The 21,590-nt window shown below is 34.7% G+C and overlaps 1 protein-coding gene and 1 long non-coding RNA gene across 2 annotated transcripts in view; one reads left to right on the plus strand and one right to left on the minus strand.

Annotated features, from left to right (window-relative positions):
* The window catches only part of LOC141577731 (uncharacterized), a 222,323-nt gene that overhangs the window by 139,213 nt on the left and 61,520 nt on the right, over positions 1-21,590 (plus strand). The window lies entirely within an intron of this gene.
* VWC2L (von Willebrand factor C domain containing 2 like) overlaps positions 6,594-21,590 on the minus strand; it is a 235,950-nt gene continuing 220,953 nt past the window's right edge. Inside the window, exon 3 of the mRNA XM_074364051.1 lies at positions 6,594-7,147. Coding sequence (XP_074220152.1) covers positions 6,998-7,147 — 150 coding nt within the window. The 3' untranslated portion in view covers positions 6,594-6,997. The remainder of the gene's footprint in view (positions 7,148-21,590) is intronic.

A 21,590-nucleotide genomic window follows, 5' to 3' on the forward strand; every position in this document is an offset into this window, starting at 1 on the left:
TCACATGTCTGTAAATAGAAGTGGAATTGCTCAGGTAAAAGGTATGTGCATTTTAATTTTGGCATATTGTTAAATTTCCTTCCATGGGTATTGTACCAATTCATATAGCCACCAGCAATATGAAAGACTGCTGTTTTACCAGTTATCAGCAACATAGTAGGTTTTTAAATTATAGGATATATGGCAATCTGTAAGTGAAAACAATGGTATCAAAATTTTATTTGCATTTTTCTTTTGAGAAATTTTTTGTAAGTTTCAGGAACTTTTTGTTTCAATTTTTTTTTTTTTTGTGGAATGACTTTTGAAGTTCTTTGCCCATTTTTAAGATTGATTTATTGATCTTTTTCCTTATCAATTTCAAAGAGATTTTCATATATATGAGAGATTAACTCTTAGGGATATAAGATTATTTTCCCTTAGTTTTTTACTTGTTTGTAGTAGTGTTTTCTTTTGTTTGCTATGTGGAGATTTTTTGCTTTTAAAATCTAGCCACTTCAAGATCATAAATCAAATGTCCAGGTTTTCTTCTTTGACTGGGAAAACAGTTTATATTTAAATCTTGATTGAATTGAAAGTTTTTCTGAATTATGAAATAAGGTAGAATTTAAAATTTATGTAATAATTTAAAATTATTTTGTTCAGTAAAGTTTTCCCAACACTGTTTCTTCTACAAATTATCTTTCCCCCACTGAACTGCAAAACTACTTTGTCCATCAAATATCAATTTTCTTATGTTGTCTTAAGTGTGTTTATGAACTCTGTTATATTCCATCGATATCTCTGCATTGTGTACTAGTGCCACAATTTTAATAATCTATGTACATATACATATATATATATATATATAGAGAGAGAGAGAGAGAGAGATCTGTACTCTTATTTTGTACCCTGCTGTCTTACTAAATTTTCTTTGTAGCAGTTTTTAGTCTATTTTCTTGGGTTCTTCAGGTATATCTCATATCTATGGTAACGGCTGTAGTTTTATCTCCCAATTTTTCTCCTTTGAATTCCTTCTTTTCTAACTATATTAACTAGTTCATATCTACTGTCTATCTGAAATTTTGGATAACAGTGGGCATCCTTATCTTAGTCCTGGCTTTATCAAATATGCTTTAATATTTACTTATTAAGCATGATTCTGTCTTTTGGGGCTGAGGTTTTATCATGTAAATCTTATTATTTAGTCTCATGTTTTTAAGAGTTTTTGTCAGTAGTTTTTGTTGGTTATGTCTCATATATATAAACGATAAACGATCTTTCTCTTCAATTTAGTAATAAGATAAATTGCATTAATATAGAGTTTCTAATATTGAACTATCTTTTAAACTCCATTTTGTCACAATGAATAATTATTTTAAGCTGGTGCTAGATTCTGTTTGTTAACACAGATATACAATCGTTTTCCCAGAGTCTCTGAAAACCCATTTTTTTTTCACAATTTTGATACCAAAACTCAGTTGGGATTAAAACCTGACCCAAGATGATGTGAGAGACTATATTTATTCCATCTCCCTAATGTAATTATCATATATTTGTGGCAGAAATGTTCATGTGACTGATTGAAGAATGCTGCTCTGGACCCACTTGGTGATGGAATATATTATAGGATATGAACTCAGTTCCCTCTCTAAAGTCTACAACCCAAGGGTCTTAGAATGGGGATTTTATATTTTAATAGTTCCCCGTTACTTTTTCTTAGTTTGCAATCTTTGGTTTGTATCATCTCTCCTCCAGAAGAGTTTAAATAACATTAGAATTATCTTTTCCTTAAAGGCTTGATAAAACCTATTAACTTACAAAACTAGGCTAGTTTTTTGAAAACTCATTCAGTAAAGAGATCCATGAAATAGTCAAAGTTCTCTACTTCTGTTAAAAAAATTTGGTGTGTATTCTTCCAGAATTTTTCCTATGCTACATACAAAATAACAAAAGAAGGCTTAAAAAAATAAAAATAATTGAATTTGTTAGTGAAGCTAAATAATTTTTGTATTTAACATTTGCATTTTGTTTATGAACTGCCTGTTTGTGTATTTTTCTGTTGCTTTTATTATCAATCTGTAAAGATTTAATATTCTAAAGAGATTAGCTCTTGTCACCCCTCCCTTTACCTTCTCACTTCTACTCCCTAAAAGTAATTGTTGAATCATTGTTAATATTCTATTGTGTATCCACACTGGGCTCTTTTCCTGTGTACATACACATTTAATATCTATTTAAAATTGTATGTAAGTTAAAACTAAAAATGTTTTAAATATATATCGCTTAAAATGTATGTATTCTCTATAGAATACATTACTATATTATATATAAAATATGTATAGTCCACAATACACTCCTTGCTTATTTTTACACAGCAGTGAAAATGTCAATAGAATCTTTTTAAAGGCTGTAGTATATTTCACTTCTCCATTGAGGGAGTTTTACATTTTCTCCCAGCTTTCTGCTCTTGAAGTGCAGTGAAAATTTAGTGCATGAATGTAGGCCAAAGTACAAGAAATAGAACTGCTGATTTCAAGTTACATGCAAATTTTGATAGAGAGTACCTTTTTAAAAGTTATTTCAACATTTTCTCAACTCAGTATCTTTGCCAATTTATATCAATCTCAAATTATTATCAATGCATTATTGGTATCTTATTGTTTTAATTTTTATCCCCCTGATCCCTTGTGAGGTTAAGAATATTTTCATATATTTATTAGACATTTGGTTTTCTTTTTCTGTGAGTTTTCTTTATATATCCTTTGCCCATTTACTTCCCTGTAGAATTGTTTTTCACTCTTATTTATTTCAAGGAGCTCTTTGTATAATAGGGACAGTAACAGTTGTATGTGTTGACACATAGCACCTTTTCCCCCAAGCACCTTTAGAAGGTGTTGGATGCCTCTAAAGTCCTCTCTCCTATTTGTGCATTGCCCATCCCCTTTGTCTTCTTCCTTTCCATTTGCCTTTTGGCCAGACTGTTTCCTTCCTTATTTGTATCACTACTAAACCAGAATAGAGTAAGGGATATGGAATGAAATATTTGAACAGGGCTTATGATAACTTCAGTTTAATAGTTGGAAAGGATAGGAAAACTTCTCACTTAATGTGTATGGAGGATTTTGTGGGTGTTTCCTGTCTATTCTAATTTTTCACAAAGTGACTTTTTCTTCTGAACGATGAATAATGACTGACTGTATATCCCAATGAAAACATAGAACTCACTGACATACTGGCTGATGAAATATAAAAAATGCAGTTAGTCATGTGCATTGACTAATGATCTAGTGATCAAATACTTCATTAGTCGAATGAATAGTCATTTACCAAATATTTGAAATATTTATATGATACTCCAAAATAGAAATATTTCCTTTAAGCAGTTGCTGTGCTGATTTATTTTTCATATTATAGAAACAAAGCTGATAAAGAGTATTAATTAATTCCCATGGAAAAGAATGGGGCTGAAAAATAGGTCAAAGTAACACAGTCTTGGGGGAAGAAAAATGGTCTAGAAATGTTTTATCTTTCAGAGGCATTTCTATTCTTAGCTCTTGAAGGTGTATAGGGGAGGGATAAGCGAATGCTTAATAATATTTTTTAAAACAATAAATTCCTATGTCAATCACCCTAATCCTCTTCAAATGAAAAATTACTTTCCTCTTTCTCCTCTTGTTTTTTGTATGCTCAGCCACTCACATCTTTCCTTAACGTTTTTATTTTATTCCGACTTAGTTGACGGTCTTTTCTTGGTGCTAAACTAACTTTAATAAGGATGGAGTATATTTTTTGGCTTGGCTGTCTTTATCGATAACCACTGGAAAATCTTGCTTGAGGTAACCGTCGAGACCAAGAAATTAAAAATTCTCTGTCTGTTTTTTAACATCATTAGAGAACAATTTTAGAAGTATATTTCTTTATATTCATTTCTATAAATTATATTACAGAGAATAGAGGCTATCATTTATCTAGAGAGAAGATTACCTTGTACTTTATAATATTAAAAATACTTATTTCTAAAGGCAAATGTTATATTTTCATTGGTAAACCACTGTTTTCTGGAAAAACTACATATATATCTACATATATATCAATATACTTCTTTTTTCTTGCTCTTAATCTGAAAGATTTTGATATTAGGTGCATATTGAGTTTGTGGTAGATTCTATTGCTTTAAACTTTCATTTTATATCTTTAATGTCTCTTGCTCTTGGCAAATTATATTTCTGGAATGCAGAAAAATCAATTTTAGTATGCAAAAAGAAGGTATTTGGCAGCTTAAGATAGTATTTAGCAAACTAAAAATTTTCAACATTTATGATGATTTAAGAATATGTAGAAAATGTTATAGGGCTGTTTACAGATTAAGGTCTGTTGCCTCTACTTTGACTCCATAGGGCAATTTTTATCTTGTTGTTTTTCTAATCTAAGAAAGTAGTACCATAGTTTAAAAATAGTTTACACTATACTAGGCAAATGAATCTTGTCGTATAGAATGAGACAGGCTTATCATGTGCTGGAAATTGAAGAAGTTGTTCTGTTATATTCTGTCATGATAAGCATCTATTGCCTTCAGCTCTTCTATACGTGGGTCAGTTGTGTCTCTTTTCTGGACTAAAAACGAGAGCAAGCAAGACTTGAGGTTCTGTCTGTTCTCTCAATAAAAATACTGGTACCACTGCTGTCATAAGGATTCTCCAGCAGCCCTTAATATGCTCTTCTTTGACAGTGATTGTACTTTACTTTGGGGACATAAGTGACTAATTAGTGGCATTTAATAATAAAAAAGATAACATGTCACAATGTTATATTGCAATCAGTGTTAGTCTTCTGACTAATTCTAATTCAGGTTAATTTATTTCCCTTATTTAAAAAAGAAAAAAGGTTTCCTTGGAAATGGCCAAAGGGAACAGAAGTCGTCATTTTGTAGTGCTTCTGGAACAAAAAGTTGGAAAACTTAACTAATATATTTTGTTCTCTCAACATATGTTTTTCAGGAATGCTGGTGGGTTACTGATTAATTAACTAATTAATCAAACAATTAAAGTCCATTCATTCTGCGTTTTTGTACAAAGAGAGTTTCATCTGAGGACAAATTTCTAGTCTGGCATGTGACAGAAACAGGATAATCTTGGGTGACCTAAAATTAAGTGTGACTAGTTTGCAGTGGCTGATTGAACACTTGACAGGGACATTGACTTTGGACCTGCTACAGGCCCTCGTAGGGAGTCCGGGGGTGACGCCGCAGGTGCACATGTAAACCCTGTATTCTACACCCATGGTCTAGTGTGCTTTAATTCTCGCGGTATTCTTAGTATGTCCAGATGAGAATTTTTAACGTTAAGTATAGTTTTGTTTACCCTAAATGTGAAATATAGCTAACCAGGACCATCCAGGGAAGAGAGGATCCTCAAGGACCTGTTTAGACAGTTGCTTCTAGAAAAAAAAACAGCCTTCAGTCAAAGACTTGTCAATCCTAGTTTTAAAGATTGATTAGGTAGCTGATTTTTTTCTTCCTCCTGTCCTTGGAGAAAAGGAAAAATAACAGGTGCTCTTCCACTTTAGACTAACCACTCATACACTTTATGACAGTTAGGTCTCCCTTGAGCCTTCTCTTCTTCAGGACAAATTATGCAAACTCCTTCAGTCTGTCCTCATAGGTCCTATTTTTCAACCATGAAATCATCCCATTGTTCTTCCCTGTATCTTTCCAGTTTCTTCAATATCCTTTTAAAAATATAAAGTCTTAAATTTGATATCTTGGCATACATTATGTAGATCTGAACTTCAGGAGGATAATTTATTTCTACCTTCTAAGTCAGAGAGATGGTCGCTAAGACAAAGGCTACTTGCATGAAAGGGGTAAGAAGAAAAAGAGAAGCCAAGTGTACAGTTTAATGTTCAATTCAATAGATTTATATGATCAAAAATGATAAAAACTGTGCCTGGAAAGATGTTCTTAAGGGTTCTTAGTAAGTCATTCGAGAAGATACCAAAACACTACAAGTATTAGATAAATAATCACAGCTGTTTTTGTTTTTCCTTTGGCTAAATCACCCAATACCTCTTTTTACTAAATATAAATCTGTGATGGAAAAGATTAGTAGGTGAGCTAACATAATGCCAAATTCAGGACAAAAATGGTAAGAGAGGAAGATGAGGACCGCTAATTCAAGGAAAGGCATAGGGATTCAGCATTAGAGTGACCTCAGCTTACTTAAGAGCTAGAACTACTTTTTCAAGCAGATAATAATGCCAAGAGGGGTGGCATTATAAAGGTAGTGAAGCTCTATTTCGCGGTGGTATATGACCAGTGGCAGGAGTATGATACTGATTTTGCTGATACGCTGTCCTGGGTTTGACGGGTGGCATCGCATTGTCCTCTTTGCAGCATCACCTCAATTTTGAGTGATTCACATGCTGTAGTCATTTCAACGTCTCCCTTTTATGAGGGCCAAAAGGAACCCATAAACTTATAAACCAAGTTTTTCTCCATTGCAGTTACTACGAGCAAGTTTCCATTGTAATAAAAACCTAGAGTAAAAGTCCTAAACTTTCTAATCCTCTTTACTTCAACTGAAGTACGTGAGTAATTGAATTTTGTAATTCTTTGATACCTTAACTTTAAACCTAAAGTCTTATCTACGCCCAAAGCAAAATACCTGGTATTTATTGTCCGCTCTCTCCTGGGTTATGCACTGTGAATGGCTTCATAGCCTCCACAGGAGAGTAATTCAATCACTACAAAAAGATGCTACTGTATTCTTTCCAAAATTCTCCTTATAAATCAACAGTAAGTAACAGGGATCACCACAAAGTCAGCTTATAAGAGCTTTAATTCCCCACATGGAAAGCTTCACGATTCACCCGTTGCTGGCTTATTTTCACTTTACGGTGGGATAAAAATATAAACTGGCCATGCTCATACTGAAACACCACAGGCAGACCTTGGAGGGCTCTTGCATTGCATGGTGTGCAGTGGTGGAGTATCTGGATTATGAACTAACCCCTCTGAAAGCTAACGCAGCACGGTCTTACCATTTTTGCAGACAGGACAACATTGCTCTGGTTCATAGACTGGGTTGACACACTCAGGAACTGCGCAGTCTGCTACAACACAGTGAACTTCATTGCTGGGCTCACAGCGACACCATTCACATGGAGAGGGCTAGGAACAAATCTAAAATTAGCCCCTTTTCTCCTATAACTTAATGCTTGCACATTCATATGCTGTCAGAAGACAAAACATCAGTGTTTATATTGGCTTTACTGTTTAACTTCATTTACCATGTGTATGATCATTCTTCCCCCATGGAAGGCAACCTGGATATCCAAGCTGGAGTGGGTTGCCATATGCAGCTGAGGTTGCCATGAGCAACCAGAGAGCTCACGCACGACTCTTCTTATGTCTTACGTTACTACTTTTCAAAGAAATGTTTGGACAACTAATATGTCACCTCCTGGTTTGGTTTCCAGATGCAGTGATTGCTCTGCCTTCCTCTGATAAACAGGAATGATACTGGAACATGTGAAATAAGTTTGTGCCATTTGTCATTTTTCTCCCTAAGAAAGAAAAGGATTACTGAGAAATAAGAAGATGGTAAATGGACATCTTTACCCTTGGTAGGAACTTTTTCAGGCTAACCTAGACACTAAAGGGCATTTTTTCCCCAATGTAAACTGTAGAGGAGATTGCATTTGGGATCCAAACATCCAGGTTCTGCCTCTTGAAAGATTTAGTAAATACCTTTCATCTTGCCTGCTTGCTTTTATGAATGAGATAAAATTGACCTAAAAAGCCACTATTTAAGAGTCAGAGAGTCTGAAAGTGGAATTCAAAGGTGACTAATTTAGAGAAAAGAATTAGGAAAGCAAGAAACAATTTTTGTCTTTACAGTACTTACCGACCGAGTTTGGGGTTTTGTGTTTCCTTTCTAGAAACTTCCTAGACCACAAATAATCTAAAGCAATGGCCACTCTGTGACTTTCTCATCTCTTACAAGTTCTAGCTCTCCTTTCTCATGAAACAGAGGTTTAGAATTCTGGAATGAAAACTTGGAGGTCTCATAAGTTATACAGGTCTGTACTTCTCAAAACAAGCCATTTGTTGCTAGAAAATTCTGCCTCTAATCCTGTGCCAAACTGTGTTAATTAAAGACCCCTGCCTTTGTCTCAGTGGCTACTGTCCATAATCCCTGTCAGTTCTTGTTTCTTCATGAACTTGACAGTTTGGGTAATATCAGAACTTGACAGTTTGGGTAATATCAGTGCTCCTTGATTCAGGTAGTCTGTGAGAATGGAAACCTTTCAACTAATTATTTTTAAATTAATGTTATCTTTGCTTTCTGCTTGAAGAATGATGGTCTAGCTTTCAATTAACTATTTTACTTTCACATTTAGTAAGAATTAGCCCTAGAAACTGTGGGAAAAGTATTGCTATTTCTCAGCATGGTTGGTGAGTTTTTTGAAGAGTGCAGTTAAGCTCTTTACCACATGGTGAGTTGTGTCAAGTATTCCAGAAAAATCGATTGGATTATCCCAAGGGCTGGAATTTTCCTGAAGTTCTTCTACTCAACAATTTCAGTAAATTAAGGAAAAGATGTGTTACCAGAGCACATTATTTAAGGAAGGAAATTGTAAGTGAGGAAGCAATGTGAGAGATGAAAATTTGTGTGGCTATCCTGCTGCTTATTTTGCAAGTCCTGTTGTGATATCTTAAATTCCCTAGCAGAATTGTCAGGTGTCTCCCTTTTCTTAATTAGTTGCAATGAAGTATTTGGGCACAGCCTTCTGAAGTGAAAGCAAGGACTTGGCCTGCATTTATTGCTGATGTAAGAGACAGAGGGAGCCACTAATACCGTGGTTTCTGCGCCCTGCCCTTCCACAGCTGGAATTGTTCTTGTTGGTTCCCTTCTTGCTGAAGGAAGGGCAACTCTAGTGGACTGATTCTGGCATTAAAAATCTCAAAGAGCTCCTAAATTTGCCAATGCAAAATATTTCCCTCAAAGTAACCATGGTCTTTGAGAAAGATTTGTTGGATTATTAGATTCCGAATAGACTGAGGAAGAACACCATTCTGATTCAAACAATGTTCTGGAATATTATTAACTACTGGGTATCGACTAAGCAATTTACCTGTATCAACTTACTGATTTTTCATAATAACAATTTGAAGCATAATTCGTTATCTCCATCTCACAGATAAGGAGATAGGATGAGAGAGCTTTCGGGTTCAGTAGCTTTCCCAGGTCCTGTAGGCAGTAGGGGAAGGGGCAGGATTTTAATCTAGGCAGCCTGACTTTTGATTGTACTGCCACAAGGTAGCAAGAATGGCTATTCTGCGCACCCCCATCATCCAGTGCTTTGTACTCTAGGCAGACTAGATCCACAGGAATAACCACTAGCAACTGAAAAATTCATTCATAGAGGCTAGATCCTTCCTGCTAGGAGAGAGAATTTCACTAACTAGGGTAGTTAGTGCATAGATTCTTATGAAGTTGTAGAGCTTTTCAACCTTCTGAAAATGCAGAATTCATAGAAAATTGTGGTAGTCTGAAGTCAGGTGGCCACAAGGCTTGTTCTTGGGGATGCTGGCATCTTCAAGCCTTGGAACCTGGTAGCTACACTCATGGTTGCCATCTGGGAGAAGCAGTAACAGATAATGGTCCATTAGAGCCCCTGGGGTGTGTGCCTGAGGTCAGTGGAGGCTGGATGTGTGCACACTGGAATTCTGAGAAATACTCGGAGGAAGAGTTAAGACTACAAGGCTTAGTGATAAAAGTATGCCTGTCTTTTTTTTTTTTTAAAAGGGATTCTGAATAATGGGAAACATAAATTAGAAAAATGAAAGTGTCACCCTAGCCATCGGCAGCTCCTAGTCAATCCTTCCCTGAACCTGGCTTTATTCATATACCAGTCTGTTCTGGCCTCCTGTCCTGGCCCAGACTCTCTTGCCAGAAACATGTTATTTTTTATTTTGTTTTCATTCAATTGTTTTTTTCAAATAAAGCCTCTGTTACAGTTCATTTCTCTTCACCCCAAGCCTCCACATGCTCATCCCCACCCCGTCTAAACACACTATCAAATTTAACCTACTGACCTTACACTAAAGTCCCTTCCATCCTCTCTGGCCTCACCAAGACTCTTTCCTTTCACAAGCTCACCAGTGTGGGCACCACCGTTGCTTTCTTGCTTCACTTAGCTTCCTCCACTACCCCAGCTTTCCACTGTGCTTCTAAAAATGCATTGCTTACACAGGGTAAAATTCCTAGGAGTGAGCAGTGTGCTACTTTGACATTAAGTTCAGACTTTAAAAATCCTTCCCAACTTAACAGTGTAAAACTCTGAAAGGTTTGGTGCTTTGAATAAATCCTTACATCTTAAGCACTGAGACGGTTACAAATTTCCTTTTATCAGGCTCTTCAATGTGAAACTATAGATTAAATCTGAAAACATCCCCGTAAAATCAAAGATTAAACAATAAAGCTACCCTTAGAGAAACAGAGAAAGAACACTGGAACAAGTGCTTGGGAAAAAAATTATTCTTACTAGTTTTTTTGTTTTGTTTTTTAAAGAAGAACACATGAAATTAGGACCAGTACATGGCTTTTGTCAGTTAGAGATTTGGTCAGTAAGATGATTAAGTGACACCATCCTAAAATCTTATACAGGGAAAATCTTTTCCTAAGAAATCTCACAGAGCATTTTATTTCAATGAAAGCTTTGAAAAATAATGTTCACTATATATACCATTACATAAATTTTCATTGAAATTAGGATTAGAGATCAAATTTATTTGTTAATGTATGTATTAGATGATCTGAATATTATATATCTGTTGTGAATCTGTACACCTCCAGCTTAGTGGGTTTTGAATATCTAACATGGGGCTCTGTTTAAGCAGAAACCATGTATTTTATCTGTAGTTCCTGCTGTCACTGAATATATTGGCATGGCAAATCCAAATGCTGTCCTAGCTGTCTCTCAAGTTCAAAGGGGTTTCCTGATATATATATATAAAATAAAAGAGTGAAAAGCTCTTTGTTAAAGATTGGTTGAGGTGACTAGAATTCAAATCTTCCTCCTTCGTGTTAGAATAAAAGCATGGGAATACATACCATTTAAACAATGGTTAACTTCTGAAGACCCTGAAGCTGAAATCCCAATGTCACTCTCTGTGATTTTTGAGAATCTTTGGAGAACAGGAATTCCAGAATTCCAGAGTTCCTGAGTTCTAGTCTCAGATGCTTTATCTACTAGTTGTGAATCTTAGGAAAATTACATAATCTTTCCATGCCTTAGTTTCTTAATTTGTAAAGAATTCCAGAACTCTGGAAACAACAGAATGCTCCATAATTTTTTAAAATGCAAAAAGTAGCCCGAGAACTAGTAATTTAGATTACTGGAGTGACTGAATAACTCCAGAAAAACTGTCAAATATGTTCTTTGTGGGAATTTGGAAGCTAACGTGGTCATCACTAAAAGTCAACACAGGATTATTAGAACATGTTATTAGAGACTGGTTGCATAGAAGTTTCCAAATGTTTATAGAAAACGCACGCTTATTTTGTATTCTGCGCACACTGAGATAACTTATCCATACCGGAGGAAAGGCTGGACATTTGGTCCATACAGCAGTACCTCATGGTATCATTCTTGATGTGGTGGCTTTTTACTGGCATTGCATGTGGAATGCTCAGGAAGAAATGATCACAGCCTGTAAAGTTTGTTGTACAAATTCAAACCTCAAAGTGACAAGGGACATGGCAGTGTTTGGTTTATTATGTTAATTTGGTAAGTTTTAAGAAAACAGTATTCTTACAAGTTGAGGAACACTACATTAGGAAAAACTGAAAAAAGATTTCATTTTGTTGGCTTTATTTGGGTGGCTGTGGTATCATGGTTAAAAGCAAATTCTCTATAATTTTAGTATTTGAGTTCTAGTCTCAGATGCTTTATCAACTAGCTGTGAATCTTAGGAAAATTACATAACCTTTCCATGCTTTAGTTTCTTAATTTGTAAAGGAAAAGAGTAACAATACTACCAACTTCACAGAGTTGCCGTGAGGCACATAAAATACGTAAGAAATACCGTAACATTATTATTACTATTATTCACTTTCACACTTAGCTAGTGATGGCTTCCTGAAAAAAAATTCAAAAAGTGTAAAACTGGAAGCACTAGATTATATTTAAAAGAATATTTAGGTTATTTCTCCTTTTCAAAGTAGATGATTGCAGAGGTAGTTGTAATAAAGTTTTCTAGGACTTGGTTTGGTGGGGGGATTTGTGAATGAATAGAATTAATCAGGTCAGAAATACATTGAAGAAAAATTCCTATTAGAAGCCTCTAGATAGTAACCGTGAATGATTAAAATGAGCATTATAAATCACTCAGGAAAAAAAAAAAAAAAAGAAAAGCAACAAACCTACTTTCTTTTCTTGAAGTCTCGTTATTTAGATGTCAATTCAAATGCCCTCTCTCTCCAGGGAGGTCTTACCTGACTATCCATCATCTCTCTCCAACACATTGCCTATTCAGTACTCTCATCAGTTTATGAAACTACCTTATTGATTTGTTTATATTGGCTTATTTATTTATTCTTATCTGCTCTCCCCATAGTTTATGAGCTTTGTATAGTATATTGTTCATTGCTGTATTCTTGGCACCAAGAAGACATCTTAGTGCATACTAGATACTCAATAAATATTTGATAACATATACACAATTATTTAGGCAAAATATGTTTCCTTATTTGTTAAACCATACCTCTGGGCAATTTCCTCTATGTCCATCTTGCATGGATAGAATTCTGATTCAATAAGATGTTTGCATTTTATTTAAATACTGTAAAGGGCACTTTGTGGCGGGGGGAAGCTTTTTGACTACGAATCATGAAATAACTATTTGAGTTTCAGTATTATGGCAATAAATGTAAACTCACTCTCTAAAGATAATTTGAAATTCATAATATCCATCGTATGGATCACAAATTAAGTTAATCTTCAAGTACCCCATTGACTGGACTAGCTAGCACTTGATGATTGCAAACTTCTATTGCACTAGATAATACCATGATAGCTATATTTAAGACAAGAAAACATGCAGAGGAATTGCTAAAGTCTGCGGAAAAGCTAGTCTCATTTTATTGTGTGTGTCAAGTTTAACGGTTACTACTAAACAAAACGATTTTAGTATATTATAAAATATTTTTTTAGGAAAAAGCCTTGATTTTAAGCACATCCATTTTCCTAAAGGATGAGTTAAAAGTATGAAGTCCAAAAAACACATTCTGAATGTTCTGAGAAACAAAACTTGGTCCCTAGAAAGCCCTCTGGGAATTTTGTTGAAGGCTAAAGGGACAGATACATAAGTGGATGGGAAATATTCTAAGCACCAGGTTTTAGCACGCTAATGATTTTCAATGGCTTTCCTTCTGACCAAGTGATATTAGGCTTCAGACACCATGTGGTACTCCATTTCTTTGGTAATGGGCAAAAGTTATCAGAACATAGCTTGGACTGCTTTTCCAAAAACTTCCTATTAAACAACTATTTAAAATCTGATCTCTACCAAGGAAAAGATTCTGCTTTAAGAAGCACTCTTCTCTTAGAGATAATTTATGGCATAAATTTCATCACTTTACAGAACAGATCTCATTACTTTCAAACTGTATGAGAAATTTGGAAGTCTCTATTTCAAAGTTGCTGATGCCTGTCAGAAATCTCACTGTTCACTTCATTAAAATATACATTAAATTATGGAGTACAAGAGTATTTAACATCCACTGCCACTCCTGTAGCCGATAATTTGCATGTGGCAGATGTCACCTAATAATCAATGGATCCAATGGATTTTAAACAAAATTCACAATTATCTGAAATAAGACCGATTGTGTCACTGATTAAAATGCTCCTAAGTGTCCTGTATCTAACGGGATTGTGGTGACCTCTTCAGTGATCTGTCATATTGATTGGAGCATACTTGAAACACTGAGGTTGTTTAGTCTTATCAAATTATGGACATAGAGCTGGAACTTCTTTAAGAATTTTAATATTGTTGAAGCAAATTAAAAAAAAACAAGTACATAGATTTTTAAAAATAACTCAGTTGGTCAGCAAATGTATATGATAGTATCATTTGAATAACAAGTTAAATAGTAGCTGCTCTGGCTTTTTCTGAGAAGTTGGTATTTTGATAATATATTCTGGAATACTTCTGGGGTCTCTCAAAAACTACTTCATGCTTGTTGGAAACAAACATTTTAGCCAAGTGGTTGTAAAGAGTGCACATAGCTTTGCCCATGGATATAATAAACTAAGATTCAGAAATAAGATATAAATTTTAAAAGTTATTTATTCAGCATATTTATTAAATGTGTATTATATACAAGATAATGTACATAAGGTATACAGAGATGAACTACAAAGCTAGCCTGCCCTCAGTGAATGACAACAGTGATAACCTAGACATCTATAAAAATAAGTTTTGAGTTTTTGAAACAAATGCTTTTTTATAAAAATAACTGATGGTACTATTATAATGGAAGACAGAATTATTGAAGTTAATCTTTCTATTTTTATTTGCATTTACTCTGAGCTAATGTAAAACACAAGAATATTGCAAAAACAATTGATGAAATACTCAACTAAAATCAATGATCAAGTACAAAAAGTTTAGTCCTTCTTGAAAATTCATCATTATAGTTCAACATAAAGACATATTAATCTTTTATTTTTTTTCTCTAAAATACTTCTTTCTAAAAAGTATTTAAATATATTTTGGCCATTGTTTTAGGGTCAGGCAACTCTACAATTATACATTGCCTATCCTGATAAACTGATGATATATAGAACCATTTTTAAAATCTGAAGGTTTTCAAGGAGTTGTATGACAATAAAATGCAGGGGGTTTTTTTTCCTGAAAAATCAATAGCATAGATAAAAATAAAATATAGATAAGCAGAATATAAGCAAAAATCTCTCCTTAGTCATACTCACAGATGCATTTTTTAAAAGTAGGCAAATGTATATTTGACAAGGAAATATCAGTGTGTATTTAAGAGGGGAAAAAAGGATGTTTTATTTGCCTCTAAGGTCTCTGAAGGAGAACGTAAAGGTACAGACCAAGGCTAGTGGATTCAGGATAAAAATTTTGTTACAGGGTCACACCTGTACTTGAGAAATAGCCTAGAAAAGCAGCAGCCTCTAGTCCTTTACTGATAAGCTGGATTGACAGTTGGTTTTGGTACAAGAAAGGTCTTTGACAAGGGACTGTATGATGCTCCATTTATCACCCATTAATGCAACAGGGGTAAAGTGAGCAACTGAGTAACTTCAAAACTTTCCTGTTGACACTGAAAAGGACAGATTGTTGATATCAGTTAAAAGCTTATCTACAATAGCATTAAAACCATGTGTGGATGGGGTAGAGTACATCACTGTTAGAATTCTACAGCGAAAGAATCATGTAAGAGACAAACACTAGCCTATGGGAAATACTGAATGGAGGTGATAACAGAGAGGGCCAGAGCTCAGCTTTGCCTGGATGACACTGAATTCAGGGATTTTCAGGTCTGCAGGGTGGGAGTTACAGACACTCCTATACAAAAATTCATTTGCATTGGGAGTGCCAATCAGATTATCATGTAAGAAATCTAAAATTGAAATCTTTTCTTCAGCTTTTGACTTTAGTGTGTATTTCTGACTTAATGTGTATTTTTTTGTGTGCAAATACATCAGAGCAGTCACCACTTTGTGACCATGTATAAAAATTGTTAGTGCTATCGCCCAGTGGAATTCAGCTGTAGGATAATACGGAATAGGAACGCTTGTAGTTTTAAGTCCTGCCATCAAATGATGTATTACCTTGGACAAGTTTCTTAAACTACTTGAAACTCTGTTTTCTTATTTGTAAGATAGAGTTAATAATAGCATATTAAGACAGCTTTAATTTTCTTCACTGGATTCGTACAAGATAAAAAGGAAATAATGTAATATTTGAAAGAGCTTGTAAATTACGTAGCTTTGGTTAAATGCCTATCATTGTCATCATAGCTTTCCACTTAAACAGTTTTTTTTTTTAAATTTCCCTTTGTTTTCAATGGCTGTGTATTTCTCAAGGAAATACATTGATCACAAATAATTTTTATTAAGTTATGGAATAATCATTTCCATTATAAATTACTTGAAATATTAAATTTGTAAAGAATATATGTTTTAGAGTTTTGAAAGCAATCTGTGTGGCATCTCTGAAACGTAGCAATATTGGCACTCAGATTGTGGTTAGACTGAGAATGACATTGGACAACATTTTTTAGGTAGTTAATTAGATTCTTATTTACAGAGATGAAACTTCAGTCTCTAATCAGAGTCTTGCCAAAAACAGATTTGCAACAGGCTAACTTGAGCTCACATCTTTCGGAGTCCTGGATTAAGTGTCTTCTAGTTTCAATGTGAATGTCCTCGAGTCTCATTAACAAAAGGAAAATTCTCTATGATTGTCCTTTTTCTCCCTAATGAAGCTTTCAAAATCTCAGCAGTCAAAAGTTTGCTATTTTAGCAGGATTTTATTTTTAACGTTGGGGGGGAAAATTAAAGTTAGAAAGAACAATTTTATTTTTTTCCATATTTAGAAAAGTGAAATTAAACTAGCATACAGTGAAAATAAGTGGAGTTTCAGGGACCAGTGGCTCTTCTCTCCTGTGACAGAAATATGACTTAATTTGGTAACCACTGGGAGTTTCTACAATGACTATGATATTTCTAAGATGGCGAAAAGCTGTAAGGCCCACATTTTCTTTGTTTTCATTTTTTTAATTAAAGTATAGTTGATTTACAATATTGTGTTAGTTTCAGATATACAGCAAAGTGATTCAGTTTATATATATATATATAATTTTCAGATTGTTCTCCATTACAGGTGATTACAAGGTACTGAGTATAGTTCCCTGTGGTATACAGTAGGTCTTTGTTATTTATCTATTTGTTGTTTTTAATTTGTATTTTCCTGATGTAGGCTTTTAAAACAAAAACAATAACTAAATTTGTAAAAATACTCCTGGTCAATCCTCACTGCATTCAGAATGTAAGGTTTGTTTTTTGTTTTTTTTGTTTGTTTGTGTGTTTATGCTAGGAATGCACCTTGATGCACTCTTCTTTAGGGCCATAGGAGTCTTTTAAATGAAGCCAACTGAGCCTTGTAGAGCAGGGACCGTGAAGGCTTTCCCTCACGGCAGCAGTGTGCTACATTTCTGTCAGAAGGACATAAGACACTGACAGAGTATTTCAGAGCTGTAACTGAACAGGCATTTTAAGAATACAGAACAGGTGCACACTCAGATGAGAGAGAAGCCACCTCCCTCGCACTTCTTGTATCACGTCCGCAGTGAACGTACAGAATCTGGGTGGGGGTGTGGAGAGAGCCCTGGAGTTAGAGTCAGAGCCTCCTTTATTTACAAAATGTGAATAAAAATATCTTAGAACTAAATAATTCAATGAGTGAACACAGGTGCAAAATATTTCATAAAATTGTCAACTATTATTTGTATTTCCCTCAGGCCCAGTCTGGTTGTGTCAGTTCCCTGGCTCAAGCCCTTTGGTGATTTTCCACTCAGTCCAGGCTCTGGCCCAGGCTCCTCAGCCTGGCGTTCACACTGTGAGCGGGCGCCTCACTCCCTTCCCACTCTCATCTCTCACTTTGTGTCTCCTCTATACCCTAGGCTCCGGCCACTTGGGTTAACTCACTTTTCTCTCACCGTGCTTTCCATTGACTTTTGCCAATTTTCCAATTTTGTCTAAAATGTTTTCAGGGCACTGAAATCCTCACTCTTAGGGTCTTCCTAAGCTTTACAGACTGAATTATTCCTTCGTACAAGTTCCTAGAGCAATCATCACAGGCCATCTGCTAGCAGTGTTACTTGTTTAATTCATTTTGATAGACTCGGAGCACCCTGAGGGTCAGATTTACTTACGTCTCATACATTTTGGTACTATCTCTCCACATGTAAGAGACATTTGACATTTAATGGAATCAAACCATGGGTCACATAAGTTGACTTGAAAAATGTGAATGAACTTAATACCTAAGTAAGCAGACCACATACATATTTTCATTTATTAATATAATAGGAAATATATTAAATTAAAAATACCTACCTGACTTGTCACGCTATCAGAGGAGAGCACATGAGATATCAAAATAAAGGGCATTTTTATCATCTGTGCTTATCTATTTCATCTGAAAATTCTTAGTAAGTGGAAGGTTACTAAATTATTATACATCAACGCAAAGAGCAAAGCCATGACTCCTTTGGGGAAACATATGACTTAACGTGTCTGCTGTTAAGTATGTATAATACGCGTAAAATAGGCAAATTTAGATGCTTTTAAAAATGTATGCATGTAAAAAGAGATCCCTGAGACCACCTAGAAATGAAGTAGGACCGGTATCTATAAGTACTCAGAGAATTTGTAGCCTTGAAGAATGCAGGTTAGAAAGATCTGATGACCATACAATTTGAGGGAAGTAGAAAAGGAGGAAGAATTAATCCTAGATCAAAGTGTTGGCACACTTTGTCTGCAGAGAGCCAGATAGTATTTTTGACCCATGTGGGTCACATGGTCGCTGGAGCAACTACTTAACTCTGCATTGCAGCCTGAAAGCCACCACACACAACACAGAAATGAGTAAGCACTGCTGCTTTCCAGTAAAACTCTACTTACAAAAACAGGTGGTGGGCTGGATCTGGCTCACTGTGCGCTGATCCCTGCCTTAGACTTTTGGTTATAGGTGACTGGCATCATCATCATTATTTTGAATAAGTCATTGTCCATTTAAATTGTTTTATGTAACACAAACTACTGAAGTATCATAAATAATCACATAAGCTGCAATTTGGGGAACTTTTACAGAGGACCAGATAATAAAAGCTAAGCTGAGATATATAGATTTTTATCATTAACTAGCCATAAGAGTCAAATAAAGGATGATCTTGAGTCATTAACAAAATACTTAAACTGTTCCATTGAACTCTTATGAACTTCAAGATGTTAATAGATGTTCAGAGAAAAAAGGTGTTCTGCTGTCACATAAATTTGTGAAATACTGAACTAAATACAGGTTAGTGGTAATAGTAGTAAAAATGTCAGCTTTTATGAATCTCTTATTGTGTGCCAAGTAGTTTTTACTGTTATCTCTATTTTAGAGATGTGTTCACTAAGACACATACAGAGGTAAAGTAAATGTGTGCCAGGTCTCTTGGCTGGGAAGGGGTAGAGCCTACTCTAAAATGTAGTTTTACCACACTGTTGAGCTCTTTGCTCAAGCACTGTCAGTAGAGTAATGTGCCCTGCACATTTCCAAGAGATGTTAAAGGATGCATCATTTCTCAATTTTACTTGATGAAAAAGAAAAAATCTTTACTAAAAACCCAGCTGATTACTAGAATAGTCGGGAAACTTTAGGAAAATATAAATCTAAATCATTCCAAGAACAAGGAATGTGAATTGCTGCAACATTCCTGCCTTAGATGATACTTAGATCATATGCCAGTTTAGGGATATTCCTTTGTTCTAAAGCCATACAACTAGGTATTTCTGTACACTCCACCCATTTTTCACACTCCATTCCTGCCATGTAATGGGAGGTGGGATTTTGCAGAGTGAAAAAAAATAACATGGGTCCTTCAGTTCCTAAAACCACCAAATATATGGCAAAAGCAGCTACTTTGTTACTTCCTAGTATAAAGGAACTAAAGTAGGCTCTGAAAATAAATAGTGTATAATCTATTCGAATTTTATTTTGGCCTGTATTGTTTGATTTAATCACAGTTTTTCACTTTTAGTAAAGGATCTCCTTTTTATTTGAGCCTTTGCAAACTTAGACTCCTTTTGCAAATTGTCCTCTATCTGTGTCAAAGACTGATTTTAGATATGCCAATATTTTATTGTTCTTGTCAACTTGTAACTCTGGGTTGTCATGGAGATGGGTCCTGTTATCACGATTCTGTAGACAATTGGCTGAAATAAAATTTTGCATCCAACTTATTTATTGGAAAGGAAGATGCAAATGAGTGGCATTTTCATGTTAAACCTGAAGGCATAAAATGTAGATAAAAGACCACAGGAAGGAAATACATTAACATTGCTTTTGCAAATAATGAGCTATGCCACTGTGGTGTTTTCACTAAGTTTCTGTTGGTCTTCGTTTTATCATCTGTAAAATAAGTACAGGGTTCTTTTCCAGATCTAAAATTCTGTTGTCAGCTCTTAAAAATAGGAAGGACTTAGATTATTAAAAAATATATATATAATGTTTGCCTTTTATAAATAGAAGAATTTATATAAACTCAGATACTAGAAATCCAATCCCATGCCAAGAAATAACAGTGGTAGTCAAGGGTCAATATTAAAATAAAATGATTTCAAATTATGTTTAATTAAAAACAAACTTTTGAGCAGTTAGAATTGTTAGCTATAAATTAATAGTATTGGGGATTTGAAAATTAAAGTATGACATATTAAGACATATACGATGACATTATTCCCAATACTATTAAGACACAGGATGACATTATTGTATCCATCCTATAGATAGATTAAAAATTTTTGAGTTCTGTTCATGATCTCATGACATAATAGGGAAAAAATTGTGTTCAGTAGATGTATATCCACTTTAAACAACTTTATACAGCCATAAAATAATACCATCTAAAAACTTTTTCAGGAGACAAATGAATTTTGTCACTTTAGTACTTTATTCACTCTTTTTATGGTGTCATTAAATCCTTGCAAGAATGGCTTTATTGTGACGTGCTGTATGGCAGGCTGGAGGCAAGGAAATCAACAATGGAGGTAACATGAGACTGAAATTACTGATGCTAATCAGCGGTGATGATAAAAGTCCAAAGTCCAGACTCTGAAATAAGCCAGTCCCCAATTAATAATGACTATGGCTTGAGAAAGATCACCTGAATAAGCAAGCTCACTGATCTCTTCAAGTTGCCTCTAGTTATTTTTTTCAAGCTCTTCCTCGAAAGCTTAGCCAAGTACAACTGAAAAATAAACCAACAGTTTTTTTTCTTGTGCTGTCCTTCGTAAAACACACTGCCTGATAAATAAATCAAGCTTTAGGAAAACAAAACAAAAAAATATGGTCAGGGTGAATAAGGAGGAGTAGAAATAAAGGATTCACCTAATCTTAAAAGATTTTCTTAAAGAACACTCCCCAGCTCCCTCAACTTTCAAACACACAACGCAAAGATGAAGCAATTTCAATTTAGATTACAGATTATAGATTACTACAAAATTTGCATAAAATGTGTAGACTTGATTTATAAAATAAGATATAGGAAAAAACACTTGTTAGTATCACACCATTGACTAATTACAGATATTTTGGTGAGTAAAATTATAATTAAAAATAAAAAAAATTTTTAGTATATCCAAAATCTTGGACAAAGTTAAAGTTTGCAGGGGAGACTGTTAGGTCACTCTCTTTTCAGTTTCATCTTCTCACAGTATTGGAGAGTCAGGAAGGAATGGACACCAAAGTCTATAAACAGCTGATGACTGACCTCAAGTCTGAAGTGATCACTCACAGTGACAAGACT

The sequence above is a fragment of the Camelus bactrianus genome, chromosome 5 (genome assembly GCF_048773025.1).
Source record: "Camelus bactrianus isolate YW-2024 breed Bactrian camel chromosome 5, ASM4877302v1, whole genome shotgun sequence".
In the NCBI taxonomy this organism is placed as follows: Eukaryota; Metazoa; Chordata; class Mammalia; order Artiodactyla; family Camelidae; genus Camelus; species Camelus bactrianus.